Source organism: Dasypus novemcinctus, chromosome 12 (genome assembly GCF_030445035.2).
Source record: "Dasypus novemcinctus isolate mDasNov1 chromosome 12, mDasNov1.1.hap2, whole genome shotgun sequence".
NCBI classification, from domain to species: Eukaryota; Metazoa; Chordata; class Mammalia; order Cingulata; family Dasypodidae; genus Dasypus; species Dasypus novemcinctus.
In genome coordinates, this window is record NC_080684.1 from 7,852,520 (window position 1) to 7,870,326 (window position 17,807).

At 38.9% G+C, this 17,807-nt stretch overlaps 1 protein-coding gene across 1 annotated transcript in view; it reads right to left on the reverse strand.

Annotated features, from left to right (window-relative positions):
- The window catches only part of SLC2A13 (solute carrier family 2 member 13), a 374,114-nt gene that overhangs the window by 180,771 nt on the left and 175,536 nt on the right, over window positions 1-17,807 (reverse strand). Inside the window, exon 4 of the mRNA XM_058307802.1 lies at window positions 13,592-13,700. Coding sequence (XP_058163785.1) covers window positions 13,592-13,700 — 109 coding nt within the window. The remainder of the gene's footprint in view (window positions 1-13,591; window positions 13,701-17,807) is intronic.

Sequence of the window (17,807 nt, forward strand, 5' to 3'; positions counted from 1 at the left end):
TCTGGCTCCAAAGTCAGCTACAACACACTCCCTCTCTTATGAAGACGCGGTGGTAATTGGCACCCTCACCCAACTGGTCTTAAGAGAAAAGGGAAATGAAGGCCTTGGGGCGGGAGGGACAGTTTTTAAACGTCCACAGTTGTTACAATGACTAGATTACATTCCTATACCTGAAATCAGAGCAATCTAACATCAGCACTCAGTTTAGCTCTAAGCAGAATATACACAGGGAAGTTCTAGGTCGAATCTTAAATACTGACTCCTCAGAGCAGGAGGCACCAGCTCAAAGGGCCGTTTGGGTTAGGTCAGAGGAAGAAACAGGAAATGTGGGGAGCTGGAGAGGAATCTCACCGGCTCCATGGAATAACACAGTTCCCCGAAAGCTGGACTTGAAAGTGAAACCTAACAAACGCAAAGCACCTGCCCTTTCTAAAGAAAACAGGGCAAGGGTTAAATTCAGTCCTTGCAAACAGTCTTAGATAAATGATTAAATTTGCAAACATACTTTTGATGGGGGAAGCTTAAGGAAGCTGAAACAGGATCACTGAAGAAACTAGGAGGAGGCTGTGAATTCTGTGCAGGAAACTAGAGATAAAACTGCATGGCTGAACCTATAAATTTTCTATTTTCTGGTACTAAGTTTTTTTGCAGAAATGGAAATAGGACTACCTTAGATTTAGTTCTGTACATTTTTATCTGTCCTGTAAAAAATAACCTTATCAAAATAAATGAAGATGTTCCAGCAAGAGACACTTCATTTTCTGCCTGCCAGATGAATGGCATGTCATCAGACTATTTGTCTCTGAATGGAGCAGCTTAATGACATTTGAAATCATGCAATCCTATCAACCTCAGGAAACATAATCGCAAACTTGAATAGAATCAGTAACCCAGCTATTCAGTGGCCCTGAAAAAAGGAACTAAGAAATCCAACTTGCAGGATTTTTGTCAGAGAAATCCTCAGAAGTTGAAACCCAAAAATATACAGTACCTACCCAATATTATAAAGCATTCAAATTTTATAATCGCTTGCCACTGACTCTAAAGACTGGGACTAATTTAGTAGGGGTTTTGAAATAGCCTTTTCTCAAAGCTCTACCAGTTTCTTCTGTATTCCTAAGGGCATTTCAGCAAACGTACTTAAGAAAGACCCTCTGCAACTAATCCTGCCCTTTTTTGGTTATAGTTTCCCTGTAAGATTGTTTTCCAGCCATTCACCCTACCCTCTGGTTCGTTGGACTTGCCCCAGCCAGCTAACAGAGAGGAAAAGATGGTCAACCACCACACCAGGGAACCAAGAGTGCCTACAACTGCAAGCAGGAGAATCCCATCCATCAGCCATGTGGGATCTAAGCCCCCTCCCAATTTAGAGGTGGAGTGGACATCACCATCCCAGGGTCCACTGGACGGAAGAATAAAATACAGATTAGAATGGACTTACTGGTACTCTACTATAGAACTATTGTGACTCTAGCAATGGAAGAAACTGTGTCATTGATGTGGAGACAGTGGCCATGGGAGTTGCTGAAGGCAGGGAGAGGGAAGAAGAGATGAGATGTGGGGGCATTTTGGGGCCTTGGAGTTGTCCTAAATGATACTGCAGGGACAGATGCTTGACATTATATATCCTGCCATAACCCACTGAATGGACTGGGGGAGAGTGTAAACTACAATATAAACTATTACCCATGTGGTGCAGCAGTGCTCCAAAATGTATTCAACAAATGCAACGAATGTGCCACAATGATGAAAGATGTTGTTGATGTGGGAGAAGTGGGGGGGTGGGGGTGGTATATGGGAACCTCTTATATTTTTTAATGTAACATTTTTTTGTGATTTACATATCTTAAAAAAAAAAGATAATAAATATGCACTAAAAAAAAAAGACCCTCCAACGGTCAGGCTGAGACAGACCCAATAACACCATGTGTGAGCAAAAACCCAACAAAACAAAAGTCAGTATTAACTAAAGTCTAGCGGGCTCTATCTGGGGGGCACTTTAAGGGGTATTTGTAGGGACACGTGCCCAGGGCTGTGGCAGGAGGAGCGGGAGAAAAGCAGAGCCAGGTCAGATGACTTCCCGCAGCTATCGCACGCTGTCCTTTCCTTCCTGGAAATGCTCTTCCCTCGCATGTGTGCCTCAAGATCCACATCTCGTTTCTCACAAATCACACAATCCACATCAAGACTTACCATCTGTGGGATCCTTCTCTAGTCTTCCCTGCTATAGTAAACCATATACACCTTTTATTGTCTCCTGTTGACAGGCATGGTTTGCACACATATCTGTCTCACATAACACTCCATGAGTTCTTTACGGACAGGAGTCTTGTTTGACTTCTGTTTCCCTACTGCCTAAATGGCCCCGACCCAGGAGGTACTGAGTAACTGGCAGGAAGAAGAGAGGAAGAAAACAACAAAGTGGCCCGGGGAACACAGTGGTCAGTTTTCATCTAAAGATGAGTCCTCTCAAAGCTAGAACTTACTCCTTTCCACACCCTACGAGGTGGACCTTCCCTAAGAAAGGAATTTCAGGGTAAACTCATGAAGAAACCAGACAAATTAAACACTCGTGGTCTCATGTTACTTATTTCAGAAGCTTCAGAGCCTAAAGAATTGCTTAGACTCCTTCATTGCCCTGCATCACAATACATCGTTGTTAGGCTCTTCTGTTCCTCTGTGTGACTTCGTCATTATATCCATCTTCCCATCAAGGCCAGAGCCACTGTTTTCGGATGGCCTAGTCTTTAGGAGTTCAAGGCTCTGTATATTAGAGTCCAAGTCCTTCCTTGGATGCAAAACAAAATCATTTTCAGAAGAGCACCTCAATGCCAATTGGGCAGCATCTGAGGACTCTGCACTGAATTCCCATAGCAACACGCTCAGCTTCCAAAGCCACACCAATATAATTCACTTTACTATTCTTTCTACAATGGCTACTAAAAACAATAACAAAAAGTTTACCTTTTAATAATAGAAAATTTTAAAGGTTTACAAAAATTAAAAGAACAGAATAATGAACCCTCTGTGCCCATCACCTACTCAAGGGCCAATCTTATCTAATCAATACCCTCCACTCCCAATCTCCAGCCCCAATTAGTTTAAGACAAATCACAACAGTGGGTATGTCTTTGTCTCTACAACTTACATCGATCATCCTTTTAAGCTCTCATACCCATCCTCAATTCCTACTCAACACCTCAATCAATCCTGCAGACATCCTGTAGCCTCTGGACCCAGAGGGAGCCTTGTTCAAGCTCAGACTGTAAGCCTGCCCAGCTGATAAGCTAGCTGATGTTATTACTTACATTTTTTAAGACTAAGTTTCCTTACCTTTAAAAATACATCATATCATTTGCCTTGAAAGGTTGATATGAAGATAAAATGAAGCAGCAAGGTGCCTGCCACATAGGAGCTACTCAATGCTTGGAAGTTCTGATTTCCTCTCCCCCTTACACGTGTGTTATCCTCTCAGTGGGTGAACTATCCAGATTCTTGATATTTGGTGAAATATTTTTAAAGAAAATACACCTTAAACAAACCTTAAATGTGGATGCTCCAGACCTATGCTTACTAGCTACTAGGAGATATCAACTCTCATGGTTTCAATTACAATTTGGTAATTGAAAAGAAGTCCTCTGCGGTACACATTATTTTAGGTGAAAAAAGATCAATGACCACTGGCTAACCAAATGGAGAACAAGTAATAAAAACGTGAGATTCATGATAAGAAATGGACAGAATGCATTTTCTTGAACATTATAAATCTTTTCTCTTCTCGTATAATTCACAAATAATTTTGTCTTATCACAGGAATCTTAAAACCACATCCGTATTCAAGTATTCATTTATTTACTCATTCAACCAAATTTCTTATATTGTTGCTAGAGATTCTAAGATTTATTAACTATAATTCTTGTCTGATAAGTTTGTATTCTACTTGAGCAGATATACACAAGATTACAATTCAGCATTATAAAACACAAATTAATGTGTTGTAGAAACAAAGAAAAATGAATGATTAATTCTACCTGGGAAGCCGAGAAGGCAAATATTAATTATTTTTGTTACATTTTTAAAGATTTCTTAATATGGAGTCTTTTGCAGGGCAGAAATCTGATACATCAAATACTAACACAATCTCCAGTGTTAGATCTGGATTTGAATCCAAACCTACCACTTTTGCTTACTGTGTAAACTCAGATAAGCTACTTAACCTCTCAGAGCATTAGTAATCTGAAAATCTGAAATATAGTAATAAATGATACCTCCCGAGGTTCTTGTGATTATTAAACGAGATAGCATGTATGCTTCAGGCTCACAGGAAAATAACGAGTCTGTGTTAATTTCTTGATCCCCTTCTTAATAAGTATTGCAATTTAGAATTTCTAGGGTATGATGGTTAGCCTAACATGTCAACGAGGCCAGGGAACTGTGCCCAATTGTTTGGTCAAGCAAGCACTGGGCTAACTGTAATAGAAAGGCATTTATGGACCTTAATCACCACTGACTTTACTGTACAGATAGTTGATTACAATTACATCAATCAAGGAGATTGCCACCAGCAAGAGTGACACTATCCAATCAGTTGAATGCCTCAAAAGGGGAAACGATTCCAGCATTCAGAAAAAACTTCCCAGCTTGTCTTTGGACAGCCAACGTCTCCCAGAACTCATCAAGGACCTTCACTGGACGTTCATGGGAGCCCCTGGTTGCAGCCTGCCTGCGAGACTCTGATAAAAGCTCTTACTATTGACAGATCTCTCTGGTTGACTCTGTTTCCATAGAGAACCCTGACTAATATACAGGGCATCTGTGGAAAGCAGAGCCACGGCACAGTGACCTCATGCTCGTTTGTCTAAACCCATCAGTCCAGGATTCCAGACATCCTCTGAAGACACAGGAGTCTCATAGCATCTTTCCTTCAAGTGTGTTATATTTTCAAAATATAGGGAAGCAGCAAAATAGTGCCTTTCTTCCAACTTACAGATGTGGAAGGAGCGGTATCTAGTTCATTACTGGATGTGTTTTTTCAATTTAAATTTAAGTCAAGGTGAAAGGACCATGAGGAGCTTAACGAGAACTAACGATGTCTCTTTACAGGACTGGGAACTTCGCTGAGCACACCCCATGTGGCACAGCTTGCACTCTACATCAAGAGACTGCCAAATCCTTTTGGCCTTCTTTCTAAATCAGATGTGAATTTAAGCTCCTGTGATAATTAATGGAAATTCATCTCCATGGTTTGTAAAGTATCAACAACTGAGGTTCTGGGTTGCCCAGCACATCTTTAGTAATATGAAAACAATTTCCTTGCCTGCCCTTTCTCTGACTCATGTGTTTTGCTGAAGATAAGGAGATGCTATTAATGACTTGAAATAGTAGCATGAACACTAGGGAAGCGCCCAAGGCAATATGCTTGCTGTGGCAATAAAGCAGAACGCGTCCCCAAATCATACGTGAGTTTAAGATTAACACCAGTCTGGCTAATACCATACAGACTGTTATAAGATTATAGAAACACCCATTTCTTAATTCATTATTTCAGCCTGCAGGTGCCAGGCATGCAGGACTCTGTGCAGATGTGCACAATTCAGTATGACTTAACCCATCTCTCATGGAGAGGGCCTTTTGGAAGAAACAGACACATACATCCACAGTCATAATAAAGCATGAAGCTGTTATAAAAGAAATCTGCCCTGACTGCTAGAGGACGCCAGAGAAAACCATCTACGTTCGTCGCTGGGGTCGGGTAGATGCCATGGGACTGAGCTTGGCGGCCCTGTCCGGATAAGCTGGATATTTCAGCCAGTAAGGGGGGCACGTGTGGAGGCAGGAAGGCTTGGATTAGCTTCAGTCATCGCCAGAACCGAAGGAGGTTCATGGAGTAAGAGGCAGAACATGTGGGGAATGGCTGGACACGGGGCAGTGACGAGGTGGACAGAAGTCCAGCCATGCAGCGTTCTGGACGTTAAGCTCTGCGGAAAGCTGTGGGGAGCCATTAGCTGATTTTGCTACATCCATGAACAGTACTAAGAAAGCTCACATCCACAATGCACCAACTTACTTCTACATTTCTGTAGGCACAGGGTTTTCAGCAGATGCTCTCGATGTGTGCCCTTGTCCGCGTGCAGCTCTCATGGAAACCCCCCCTAGAACCTCGGTTTTCTCTTTCCATTCCCTCTGTCTGGAAGCTCTGGCACCATGGGCACAGCTCAGGGAAGCCCAGAAGGACTGGCATTTGACAACCCACAGGGGCAACTCTCACGTAAAGGGCTCTGGGGATGGAGGACTAATGCCCCTGGAATAATTCTGAGGCCAATTCTACACTGTTCCTCACAGTGGACTCGGCAGGATTGAGTTCAACTGCTTACTGGGGTGATCTTCTCATCCATGTCCCCATTACTCCCTTTTTCCTTCCCCAGCTCACTTTCTCCACCCCTCACTCATGCTTCTTTGCACCAACCCCAAATAAATCATCTGCATCCAAGTCGTTGTCTTAGGGCACCAAAAATAATAGTTGTGTGCCATTTATTGAGGGGGATATGGGATAGGATTAGGAATATTAGGGCGGTTTGACTACAGAGCCTTTCTGTTTGGACGCACGGCACCTGATGGGAACGTATTGCTCTGTTTGCTGGGCTAGACCTCCCGGGGGGGAACCACACGCTTCGCCTTGCACTTCCACGCGCACGCTGCAGTGGAGGCCACGAGGCTCACAGGGCTCGAGCCCCCTTGCACCATCACGGAGCCAAGGCTAGCCTTCTCGCACATCAGGGGTTAGGTCTGCTGTACTGTCTTGGGATAAAGAGGTATTTTCAACCATAAGCAAGACGGTATTTCAAAGATATACCCAGGAAGTAACAAAGCAGTCTTACTATGAAAGAACATAAGCCTCTCGGACAGCGATCAGTACACAGTAAGCACTGAATCATCTTCAAAAAAGTACATTAAAGAAAACATATTTTTCTTTCTAGAACAAAATTGATCTCCTGCATTCTGAGAACTTTTCATCCAAGAAAGGCTTAAAGTATTGTTGTTCTAAACACAACTATTTTAGCTTCCACTTTCCCTCATCTGAATGTACATTAAAAGTCCCCCTACTTCACTTTATAGAGAGCAGACCGAAGGTAATTAACTGGCACGTCCCACGGTGGAGGCAGATGTTGGTGGTAATTCTCCTGATCTCCTGGGTCAGTGTTCTTCCCATCACATGACACTCATCTTTCAAGACTGCACTGTGCATGCCAACATTTTCCCATCTATTCCATGACTTTTCACCCCAAGGATACAAAGACCATACATATCCTCCCCTTGAAAGATTTCCATGAGATAGGCATTTTACGCTCTCAACGGCTTTTCAGATGGGTTCAGAGCATGGCGGAGGAGGTAGAGAGTGAGGAAGGCTCTCACTTCAGAGAGCTGGGCTTTGGTCCATTGGTACTGACTCCTGAGGCTGTCAGAGGGAACAAAACCTCATTCTAGATTCAGATTTACAACCTGAGAACATACAAATCCTTAGTCTTTTCGCACTTATTTCTGGCCACCTTTGTTTTCCTCTGCATTTATATACCATCTGGCCATGCCTGCTTGTTGTGCCATATTTCCTGATTGCACGGTAATTTTTGTATACCCAGAGACCTTGCTAAGGATAAAATATGAGAATGGAACAGATCCAGAAATACTGAACTTTCAAAATGAAATTAATTAAATGTGATTAACAAATATAAATGACTCACTCAACCATCAGGCTGGCCTGTCCAGAAACTCTTGATAAGGGATCTTCTGTATCAGAAGATTTAAAGATTTAATGGGTTTTATGATTCTTCAGATGGATGTAATTTTATTGGCATGTAAATAGCAATTTCACATTTTTATCCTTCCAAAGTACTGAATTTCTCTAATTTTGATTACTTACCTTACCCCACTCCAAACTTAAAACAGCCAATTCTGGATATTACAGGTGTTCAAAGATTCAAAGGGCAGCCCATGTGAACTAGAATGAGAAAATCAGGGCTCCAGCCTTGGTTTTAAAACTTATTAACTCTGAGGCTGTGGAGAGGTCACTTAAACTCACTAAGCCTAAGCTATCTTAGCTAGAGAATAGACAAAAGAACTGCCCTGCCTACTTGGCAGCGTTTTTAGAAATATCAAGAAAGATAATGTCTGTGAAAATATTTTGTAATATTATATAGGTAAAGCAGTAAAATATCTAGTATCATGAAAACAATAATATCGTTAGATAGGCTCGAAACAGCACTGCCCTAATGCTTTCCTTTTCTGTTAATATATACTAAATTGTACTAAATAGCTAGCATAGTGCTTGATCTTTAATACTGAAATAAATGCAAACTATTAGCATTATTCTTACTAGGGCATATTTTCTACATTCTTCATTATGGCTTATAAATACAAAGGAAGAAGTGGTCTCCTGGGGATTGAATAAAAAAGTTTTGGAGGCAAGAATAATCTCTCATCTAGTACAATTCCCCAACCCTACTTTCAGTTGGCAGGAAAAGGAAGAGATGAAACTGGGAGAATTATAAGTTTAAAGGTAGAGGACTGGTAGAGAGTGCCCAAAAGAAAAAGTTCATTCTTAACTAAGCTCTTTACCTAAAGTTGACTCAAAGGTTTAAAATTCTGGATTTCCTTCTCCTATACTAATGATTTTCTGTGTAACCTTAAAGCAGAGTTTTAACCTTTTTTTGTTCCACAGACCCTTTGCCAGTTAGGCGAAAACCACAGACCCCTTACTAAGTCTACACTATACTGTGTATTATTTAATAAATATATCACACCCGCACCACCACATCTCTACAACAATATATCACACCCACACCAACATGTCCCCACAATTGAAGCTCGCGGACCCCTTTTTAAGACTTCTGCCTTAAGGTGAGTCATTTAAACTAGTCTCATCTTCCCAGCTGAAAATCTCATATATCAGATAAAAACATGCCTTCCATCTGTCCAAGATGGACTGATTAACCATTTATCAGATTAACATAAGCTTACCACAAGTTCCTCAAGAGGAGGAGGATATCATCAAACCCAGATAAAACCTGGTGTTTTAAACTTATTTACCTATCTACACATATTTTGCATGAGAATGCGGGAAGAGTCCATTTTTTTAATAGTTATCAAATAAAATTTCTTAGATGGAAAATTACTGATATTACATAACTAAGGCACAGATCATGAAGAGAATTTAAGAGAATTTCCTTTACATTAATCATCATCATCTTTATTCTCTCTTGTAGCCCCTCTATTTTGGTGGTTAGGTCTGACACACATGGAAATATTTTCATGGTCTTTGAGATATAATGCAATAGTTCTAACAGTTTTATATGAGGAAAGCTACTACTCCATTTATTCTGTTCTTTCTGTCCTCTGAAGAGGGGAGAATGATCTATTTAGAGGTAGGAGGTAGGAGGTGCTGATTTTAAGAATTTAGAAGTCCTTTATTTAAAAGGGTAAAGGATGATAAGGTGTGGGTTAGGATATAAAGAAACATGAGTTATCATACAAATAAAGGTACTAAGACTAAAATAGATATATATAGAAATATATATATATTTTTTTATAAAGAGGGAAAAAAATTAAATTTTCTAAGAAGAAAATCCATTTCCTTGACTGCGATATGGTATTAAGGTCAAGGAGGTAGAAATAAAGCGTCCTTCAAGGGAGAATGGAGAAAACTAAATGTGTTAAGGTTCTAAAATGCACCTGTGAGGATGATTTATCTTTTTATATATTTCCATATGATCTAAATGTGAATATTTTTTGGTAAGCATTAGAATTAAAATACCTCATATTTGAGGCTCACACAGATGCTGGGGTGAAAGATGGGATTTTTAAAAACGTATTTCAACTTCCACACGTTATTAGGTTTGGGTTTTAAATAGATGAGCTCTGCCTACTTATTTAAAACAGAAGAAGATGGAAAGAAAAAGTAAAACTGAAACTTTGTAGAGTTATCCACAATGATATATTCCTAAAAACAGAACTCATAATTAACAACAAATATTTTTAAAATAAAAAGAAATTTAATCTTTTCTACAAAAAAACACACAAAAATATATTTTTAGACTCTAAAGGATTCTGTTCAATTAGAGGAAACAAAATCTATAACAGGAATTACTGAAACTTAGACTAATGGAAAAAGACATATATAATGATATTGACCTATACATATATATTATATATATGAATAGAGAAAGTAGGAGAAAATACATTACTTGCGAGTCACAGACCAGTTATTGTCAATCCAGATAATGAATATTAGTGCAGTCCATCAAAATGACATCAGTTTATGCTGTTTTATGGGCTTGAAATATGAATGTCTGAAACTATGGACTGTGAATAACCAAAAGCTACTTAGTGTAGGTATCATATTACTTAAACATCTAACCTTATAGAATTCTAGGCATTAATACATCATATTGATGTTTCCAGGGACTTGGTTAGCTGTTTTTCAGCATGGAGACACATGTTACATGTTTAATTTCATTTACCTTATTTTATTCCTTCTCCTTTCCTAGCTTAATACACACCTCTAAGCAAACTGACATTACCTGTATCATGTACAGTTTCTGACAAGCAGAGCTCATTAACAACTATCATAAACCTTAGGGAATAGCTGGCTACTTATACTCATCACTTGATGTCACTGTGCAAAGACTGAGAATTTGAAGAAATGAACACTTCATTAAAATTCTACTTCAATCAGCACCTTTTACATTAGATATCACAAATGGGTTATGGCAGTCTTTTCAACTAGGAATACCCTAGCCTCATCAGATTGGCTGTGTGTGGTCCCAGTTTTAAAGGAGAAAACCTTTTAAACTTGTTAAAATTAAGTGCTTAGGACAAAGGCAGAAGAACAACAATTTGAGAAACAGGACCTATTTAACATTAAGTGGGTAAGCTGAAAGCTTGGTGATAGCTGTGTCAAGCCACGCCTTACCACCCCGGGGAAGGTGACACATCTAAACAAAGTCAGATATGCCAAGTCGAGAAAACACCAAACAAATGCTGGACACTCCACCTACAGACAGATTTTAATCGCGCTGGTAACAGCGAGGAGAAATGAATCTAAAGGAAGGGGTAACAGACAAAATATTAAAAATGTCATCTAGGATGTTACAGTCTGATGGGGCTATGATTAAAGTCAAATTCAAAAAGTGGAATTTCTTCTTTTTAATTTTTTTTTCCCCATGCAAACATTTCCTAAACTGGAAATATTTTCCATTTATTCTAATTTTTCCAGAACAAATAGACACATCAGGTTAGGATTAAATTATCTTACAAAATGCATTCAACTTAGAGAAATAAAGATAAATAACAGTTGCTACCTCAAGAGGTTATGGGGATTAAATGCATTTGTAAAGCACTTGGAAAAGTATCTAAATGCAAACTGTTACATGGGCATTTGTTGAATTAAATATGTTTTTGGGACAGACCAACAATAAAGCAAGAGAACCCATACTTCTCTATATGGCAATTAACAGAAACTTTCTCCAAGATTCTTTTTATTCTTAACTAAAAATTTCCCATTATTAGTCAATTTCACTTCCCTTAGTTTCTTTAAAAAGGAGGAGCTAAGTGCTTCCTTTATATTTCCATAACATAAATTTGATACAAAAGCACAAATGGGTCAAAATATGCACATAATACTCACAGCACTACGTACACTGGCAGGGAAGAGGGGCTACTCAGCGAACACCCATCCTGGGGGTCCACCCGTTTATGGCAACGTGCTGCCTCCATTTCAGACAGTCACCAAAGATTATCATCCGTGTCAACACCTTTTGGGGTGTTTAGATCTTAATGCTACAACCGCATGGCCAATCACGCTTGAGCTGAGAGACTTCTGGGTGCTCTTGCCGCTCACGTTTGGTGGCAAGCATACGCCCGAGAGTGGAGGATTAAAGAGCTGGCAAAGTATATAATGAGAGAATGAAGTGAAGAGCTCTTTTTCTTATGCACTTTCAAGGACTTCTGGGGAATTTAAATCAAGCATTAAAGACTGTTAGGGCAAAGCGTTATTTTTTTGTATCACATAATTTTTTATCGTATCTACTCCTTTTACAATTACCACTTACTAATGAGTCATTAGGTCCTAATCATTATGTTCAAAATTATTTTACCTAATTCACTCCTAATAAAATTATCATTAAATAAGAGCTTCTCACACCTCGAGTTAATTTCTAAAGGAAAATATCAAGAGACCCAAACACAAATGGTTTCATATGTAAAAAAAAAAAAAATTTTAAGATTTATTTATTTATTTCTCCCCACCCCCTGGTTGTTTTTCACTTGCTGTGTCTGTCTACCTTGTTACTTTAGGAGGCACCTGGCACCTCTGATGTGGGAGGGAGGTGCCTAAGTGCTCGAGCCACCTCTGTTCTCCACTTCATTGTGTCTCTCATTCTGCGTTTCCTTCCCACATCTCCTGCTGTGTCGGCTTGCTGCACCTGCCCGTCACACCAGCTCGCTGCCTTCTTTAGGAGGCACTGGGATCCGAACCAGTGACCGCCCATGTAGGAGGAAGCCCAGTCTCCTGAGCCACATCCGCTTCCCTGTACAACTTAATTTTACATAATTTATATTTTTCTATTAATTAATTTTAAACAACAGGGAGGGAAAAAGAATTTGTAAGACTTGGCAACTTTTCATCCAGCCACCAATTTCCCAGGAAAAGTCATGACTTTTCTCTAACCTGCACTCTATTAACTTGGATTTTTTTTTCTAATAGGGGGCACCAGGGATTGAACCCTGACCTCATACAGGCAGGCAGGAGCTCAACCACTCAGCTACATCGGCTCCCCTTTACTAGGATTTTAAAGTGTACTCTATGGAAAACTAGGAGCTGTCCTAGTTTTCTGCCCTTCTTACACTTTGAAATTGTATATTTATGAATTTAACGTGTGTTTCCTCAACCAGCCTGTACATTTTGTGAGAGCAGGGACCATGTCTACATTATTCAATAGTGTGTATTTAGTGCAGAAGAGGCCCCCAAAATGGGTTTAATGTTGCATGACCGAAATTAAGCAGAGCCCCTACTACTCACCCTGCCCCATGCTTCCACACACAACTCAGGATTACTCCAAGCAGTAAAGAGGAAACTTGCGTTTTCCACACCTTGCCTGCTCCATCGCCCCCTTCCCCTTGGGCTCTGGTTGTAGAAGACACACCTCTTTTAATGTTCTTATCACACAGCATTGTCGCTGACTGCTCCAAAAAGAAATGAACTGGTTATTTGTGTGCCCAGGATCTCACACCAAGCTGGGTGATTTCCTTTTCATTTCCAGCCAGCACCAAGAGATGGTTTATGAAAATGACACATAAGAGCTCAGACTATAAGGAAGGCTTGGACGCCATAAAACAGAAATTGCATAAAACCAAATAAAGCCAGTATTTCCACAAACGAAATGAATCAACTTTCTGGCTATAAATTTTTAGCATTTTTAAAGTCCCCAAAGAAGCATCCTATACATTTAATACTAACAAATCATTCATTAAGAGTCCTTTTCTTTCTTCATGTAAAACAATCCCTTCGAAATCTTTTCAGGAAAAAAAAAATACCTACATGATGGTGTTGATGCCTGAGAGCTGCTGGAACATCTGGAGGCCACAACCCACAATCAAAGCTCGGCGCGTCGGGGGGTAGCTCAGCATCCTGCAGATCACAGGTCCAGCTTTTTAGAAGAAGAAAGAGAAAAAGGATACTACCATTATTTTTGGCTTACATAGCAATTATTTCCATTAGGATAAATATCCCCAAATCTCTGTGAAATCAACATGACTGGGCATTTAAAAATAGAACAAATATATTGTTAGAGAAATCTAGGTACAATGTATTTTTTAAATATAATAAAACTTTATTTTTAAATAGGTTACAGAAAAGTTGCATCAAAAATATAAGGGGTTCCCCTACACTCCGCCCCATCACCTCTTCCCCGATTAATAACATCTTACAATTGTGCGGTACATTAGTTACAACTGATGACTGATATTGAAGCATCGCTACCAACCAAGGTCCACAGTTTCCACTGTGGTCCACACTTAATTCCAGTGCCCTGAAAGTGCCTTACGCGCCGCCTATTATTTCCTCCTCTTCCCCTCAGAACCTCACAACCACTATCTTTATAGCAATGCTAGACATTCTTCCTTTGCTACAATATTACTAAGTTTACTTTGCCCATGGTTGCATTTCTCCCTTATGTTTGTTCCTTCCTCAACCGTGAGGAACAACATATTTTTCTCAAAAAAAAAAACACACAAAAAACTATATTCTTATGAGGTAAACTGTAAAAGAGACAAGAGAGAAATCAAGCTGAAGCAATTTATGGGTACTATGAATACCTCCTTAAGTGTAAATGTCAGAAACTATTCTTTCTTAAATCCCTAAAAGCCACATTTATTTAACACTCTTTGTTCTTCCACTACCTTGGTAAATAACTATTATTTAATATCCATTTCACACAGGACTATTTATGAAGTTATGGTCAAAATTGCTTTAATCAATCAAAATAAATAGCAGCCATTAAAAAATAAACACTGTGTATACTCCACAATTTGTTCATCCATTCATCAGCTGATGGACACCTGGGCTGTCTCTAACTTTTGACTACCATGAATAACACTGCTATGAGCACCAGTGTGCAGATGTCTATTCATGTCCCTGCTCTCGGTCTCCCAGATATATACCGAGCAAGGGTAAGCTGGGTCCCATTGCAAGATTATAATCAACTTCCTTAGGAACTGCCAAACCATCCCCCACAGTAGCTGTACCATTCTACATTCCCACCAAAGTGAGTAAGCGTTCCTATCTCTCCACATCCGCTCAATTTCAACATTTATAGTTTTCTGACTTTTTAATAGTGGCTAGGCTAATAGCTGTGAAATGATAACTCACTGTAGTCTTCATTTGCATTTCCCCATTTGCTCGTGATGTTCAACATTTTTTCATGTGTTGCTTTGCCATTTGTATTTATTCTTCGGACAGTTGTCTTGTCAAGTCTTTTGACCACTTTTTAATCAGATACTTAGTCTTTTTACTGTTAAGTTGTATGATCTACTTATATATCATGGATATTAAACCCTATCAGATATGTGATTGCCAAATATTTTCTCCCATTGAGTTGGCTGCCTTTTCACCCTTTTGACAAATATACACAAGTTGGAATATTATGGAGGAATGAGGTTGTGAAACATGACAACATGGATGAACCAGGGGGACATTTGGTCGAGTGAAGCAAGCCAGACAGAAAAGGGAAAATACTGTATGACTGCCCTATTATGAGATAAATACATAATGTGAAATATATATAAATTTTATGAAATACAAAAACATACACACATATGCACAAATTCCTTACAGTCGACTCCAAAAGTGTGATAATCTGTTCTCTGAACTGCAGGAGAGGCTCACTAGCTGAAGTAAAGACAGGAATTCTCCATGACTGTGGAAATCATCAGTGCTCCCTTAATGGTTTCAACTGATTGGATAAGACTTCTGCCACTGTTGATGGCAATCTACTTTATTTATTTTAGATGTAATGAGCCACAGAAGCAATCCGGTGACTAGTGATTAAAATCCATAAAGTCTCCTCACATTGACAACTGGGCCAGTGCTTGTCTGATGAACAACTGGACACCATAACCTAGCCAGGTTGACACATGAATTTAATCATCAACAATGCACTGTCCTTCAGAAACATGAAAAGTGAAGAAAATAAGTCAACGCTGGACAAAAAAAATAAAAGTGAATTGGCTATAAAAAAAGTAAACAAGGACTATAGATAATTCATTCCAGTCTATCAGATTAAATTTAAGGAATTTGGGCATGTTATCATACTTGGTATGGATACAATGAATAAAGTAGAAAATATTTTAGATTCACAATATATAATTTGTATAATCTTTTGAATACTATTAGTATAAACTACCAACAAAAGAAAATAAAAGAAAAACACTGATGTCTATGGTAGGTAGGGGTATATATGACTATTTCTAAACTTTGAAAACTTCCCTATGAGAAATTCAGTCATCATTTCAAAAAATAAAAGGGACTTTTCAAAGTGGCATCGGTCTCCTGGATCTTACGCAAAACTCCAGATAACTATGGAAACCTGTAAATCTGGACCATAAATAAGGCCTTAAGTAAGATTACTAAAATTACTAATGCCTATAGTAATTATTAAAGGTGCCCCTTCCAAGCTCAGAAGTATCTCACTTTGGATGATAAATTAAATTGTTAAAATTAAAATGACATTCCACAGGCATCTCTACCTATGAAGTAGGTACTTGATTCCACGACTTATGCTATTCCCATTGTTAGAAGAGACAGCTCTGGGACCACCAGGATGCCAACTGCTTAACTAGAGGCGTTTTTCCTGGAAGCCAGCTTTTGTTAGTGAGTCCAAAAGAAGGTCAGGCTTAAGTTAAACGCCAAGGGGGAGGGGATGTGGCTCGAGTGGTTGGGCGCCTGCTTCCCACATGGGCGGTCCTGGGTTCAGACCCTGGTGCCTCCTCACACAACAACAACAACGAACACGACAAACAAAAAGACCAACTCAGGTGAGCTGGTGTGGCTCAGTGGTTGAGCACCGGCTTCTCATACACAAAGTCCCAGGTTGAATCCCTAGCCACGGTACCTCAAACAACAACAGCAATAACAAAAAACAGGGAAGTTTCATTTCTTTAGGAATCTTCTGGAAATCTAATATTCTAGTTCAAGGGAATGGAATAGAATAAGCTGTGTCTCAGCAATAAAAGTTAATGTGGGGTGAGGATATCCTCTCTCCATGATACGTTATCATCACATGAAGTGTTGATTTACTGCAAGCGATTTGCATGTGTCTAAATGGCAAAAGAGACACAGAGAGACTAAGAGAAGTGTGGATCCCCTTTTAAAGCTAAACAAAATGACAGCCTATTTAGAAAGGAGGCTGAGAATAATATAAATGCCAAATTGCCTTTGATTCAAGAAAAGCAGTCTTTAAATCTAACCTATTTAAAATGTATAAAAAGGTAGAATTTGAGAGCTTTACTATAACACCTTTGAAATATACCTGGATCGTTTGCCTGGAAGATAAGCAGGCTATCTGCAAATACAGATATCTATAAATGAACCCTAACATAAAGAACTCACATGGCATCATTTACACATCTACCTTTTCCATAAATCAAAATTTTTCAAGTAAAAAAGATTATCATTTACCCTGTGAAAGTTTAAATTAGACTCAATTTAAGTAGTGTGGATAATCTAAAAGAAAAAGAAACAAAACCCTTTCTCAGCTTTTAATAACACGTACAGAGTAAAAACTGGCCTTTTCTCTAGCTGGAAATCTATTACAATCTTTGGACAGGTGATTCTACTTTCCCTATTAAACTGTTTCATGATTTGATAGGTAGATTAGGTAATATTGATTTTGGAGGGTAGATAAATAAAAGGAAAATTATGACAAATTAGGAGTAAAGTTTTACTTGTCTAAATGTCAAAAGATAAGCATTCACATAAATATCACATATTTCCTAGTTTTTTTTTTTTAATCTGGATTTTGTACTTTCTCTTGGTTTTGATTTCATGTGAAAATATATAATGGTAATTCCTTTATTAGAATGAACTTTTTAAAGAATAAATCTTTGTCACAGCAGCTGCATGAATGATTATGCATAAACAAAATTAAAGAATTCTCTTTCACTAAAATCATATATCTAGGATTTTATTAAACAGCAAAACTAACTTGACAAAGGAAAACTATCATTTCTCTTTATATCAAAAAAGCTGAGGCAGAATG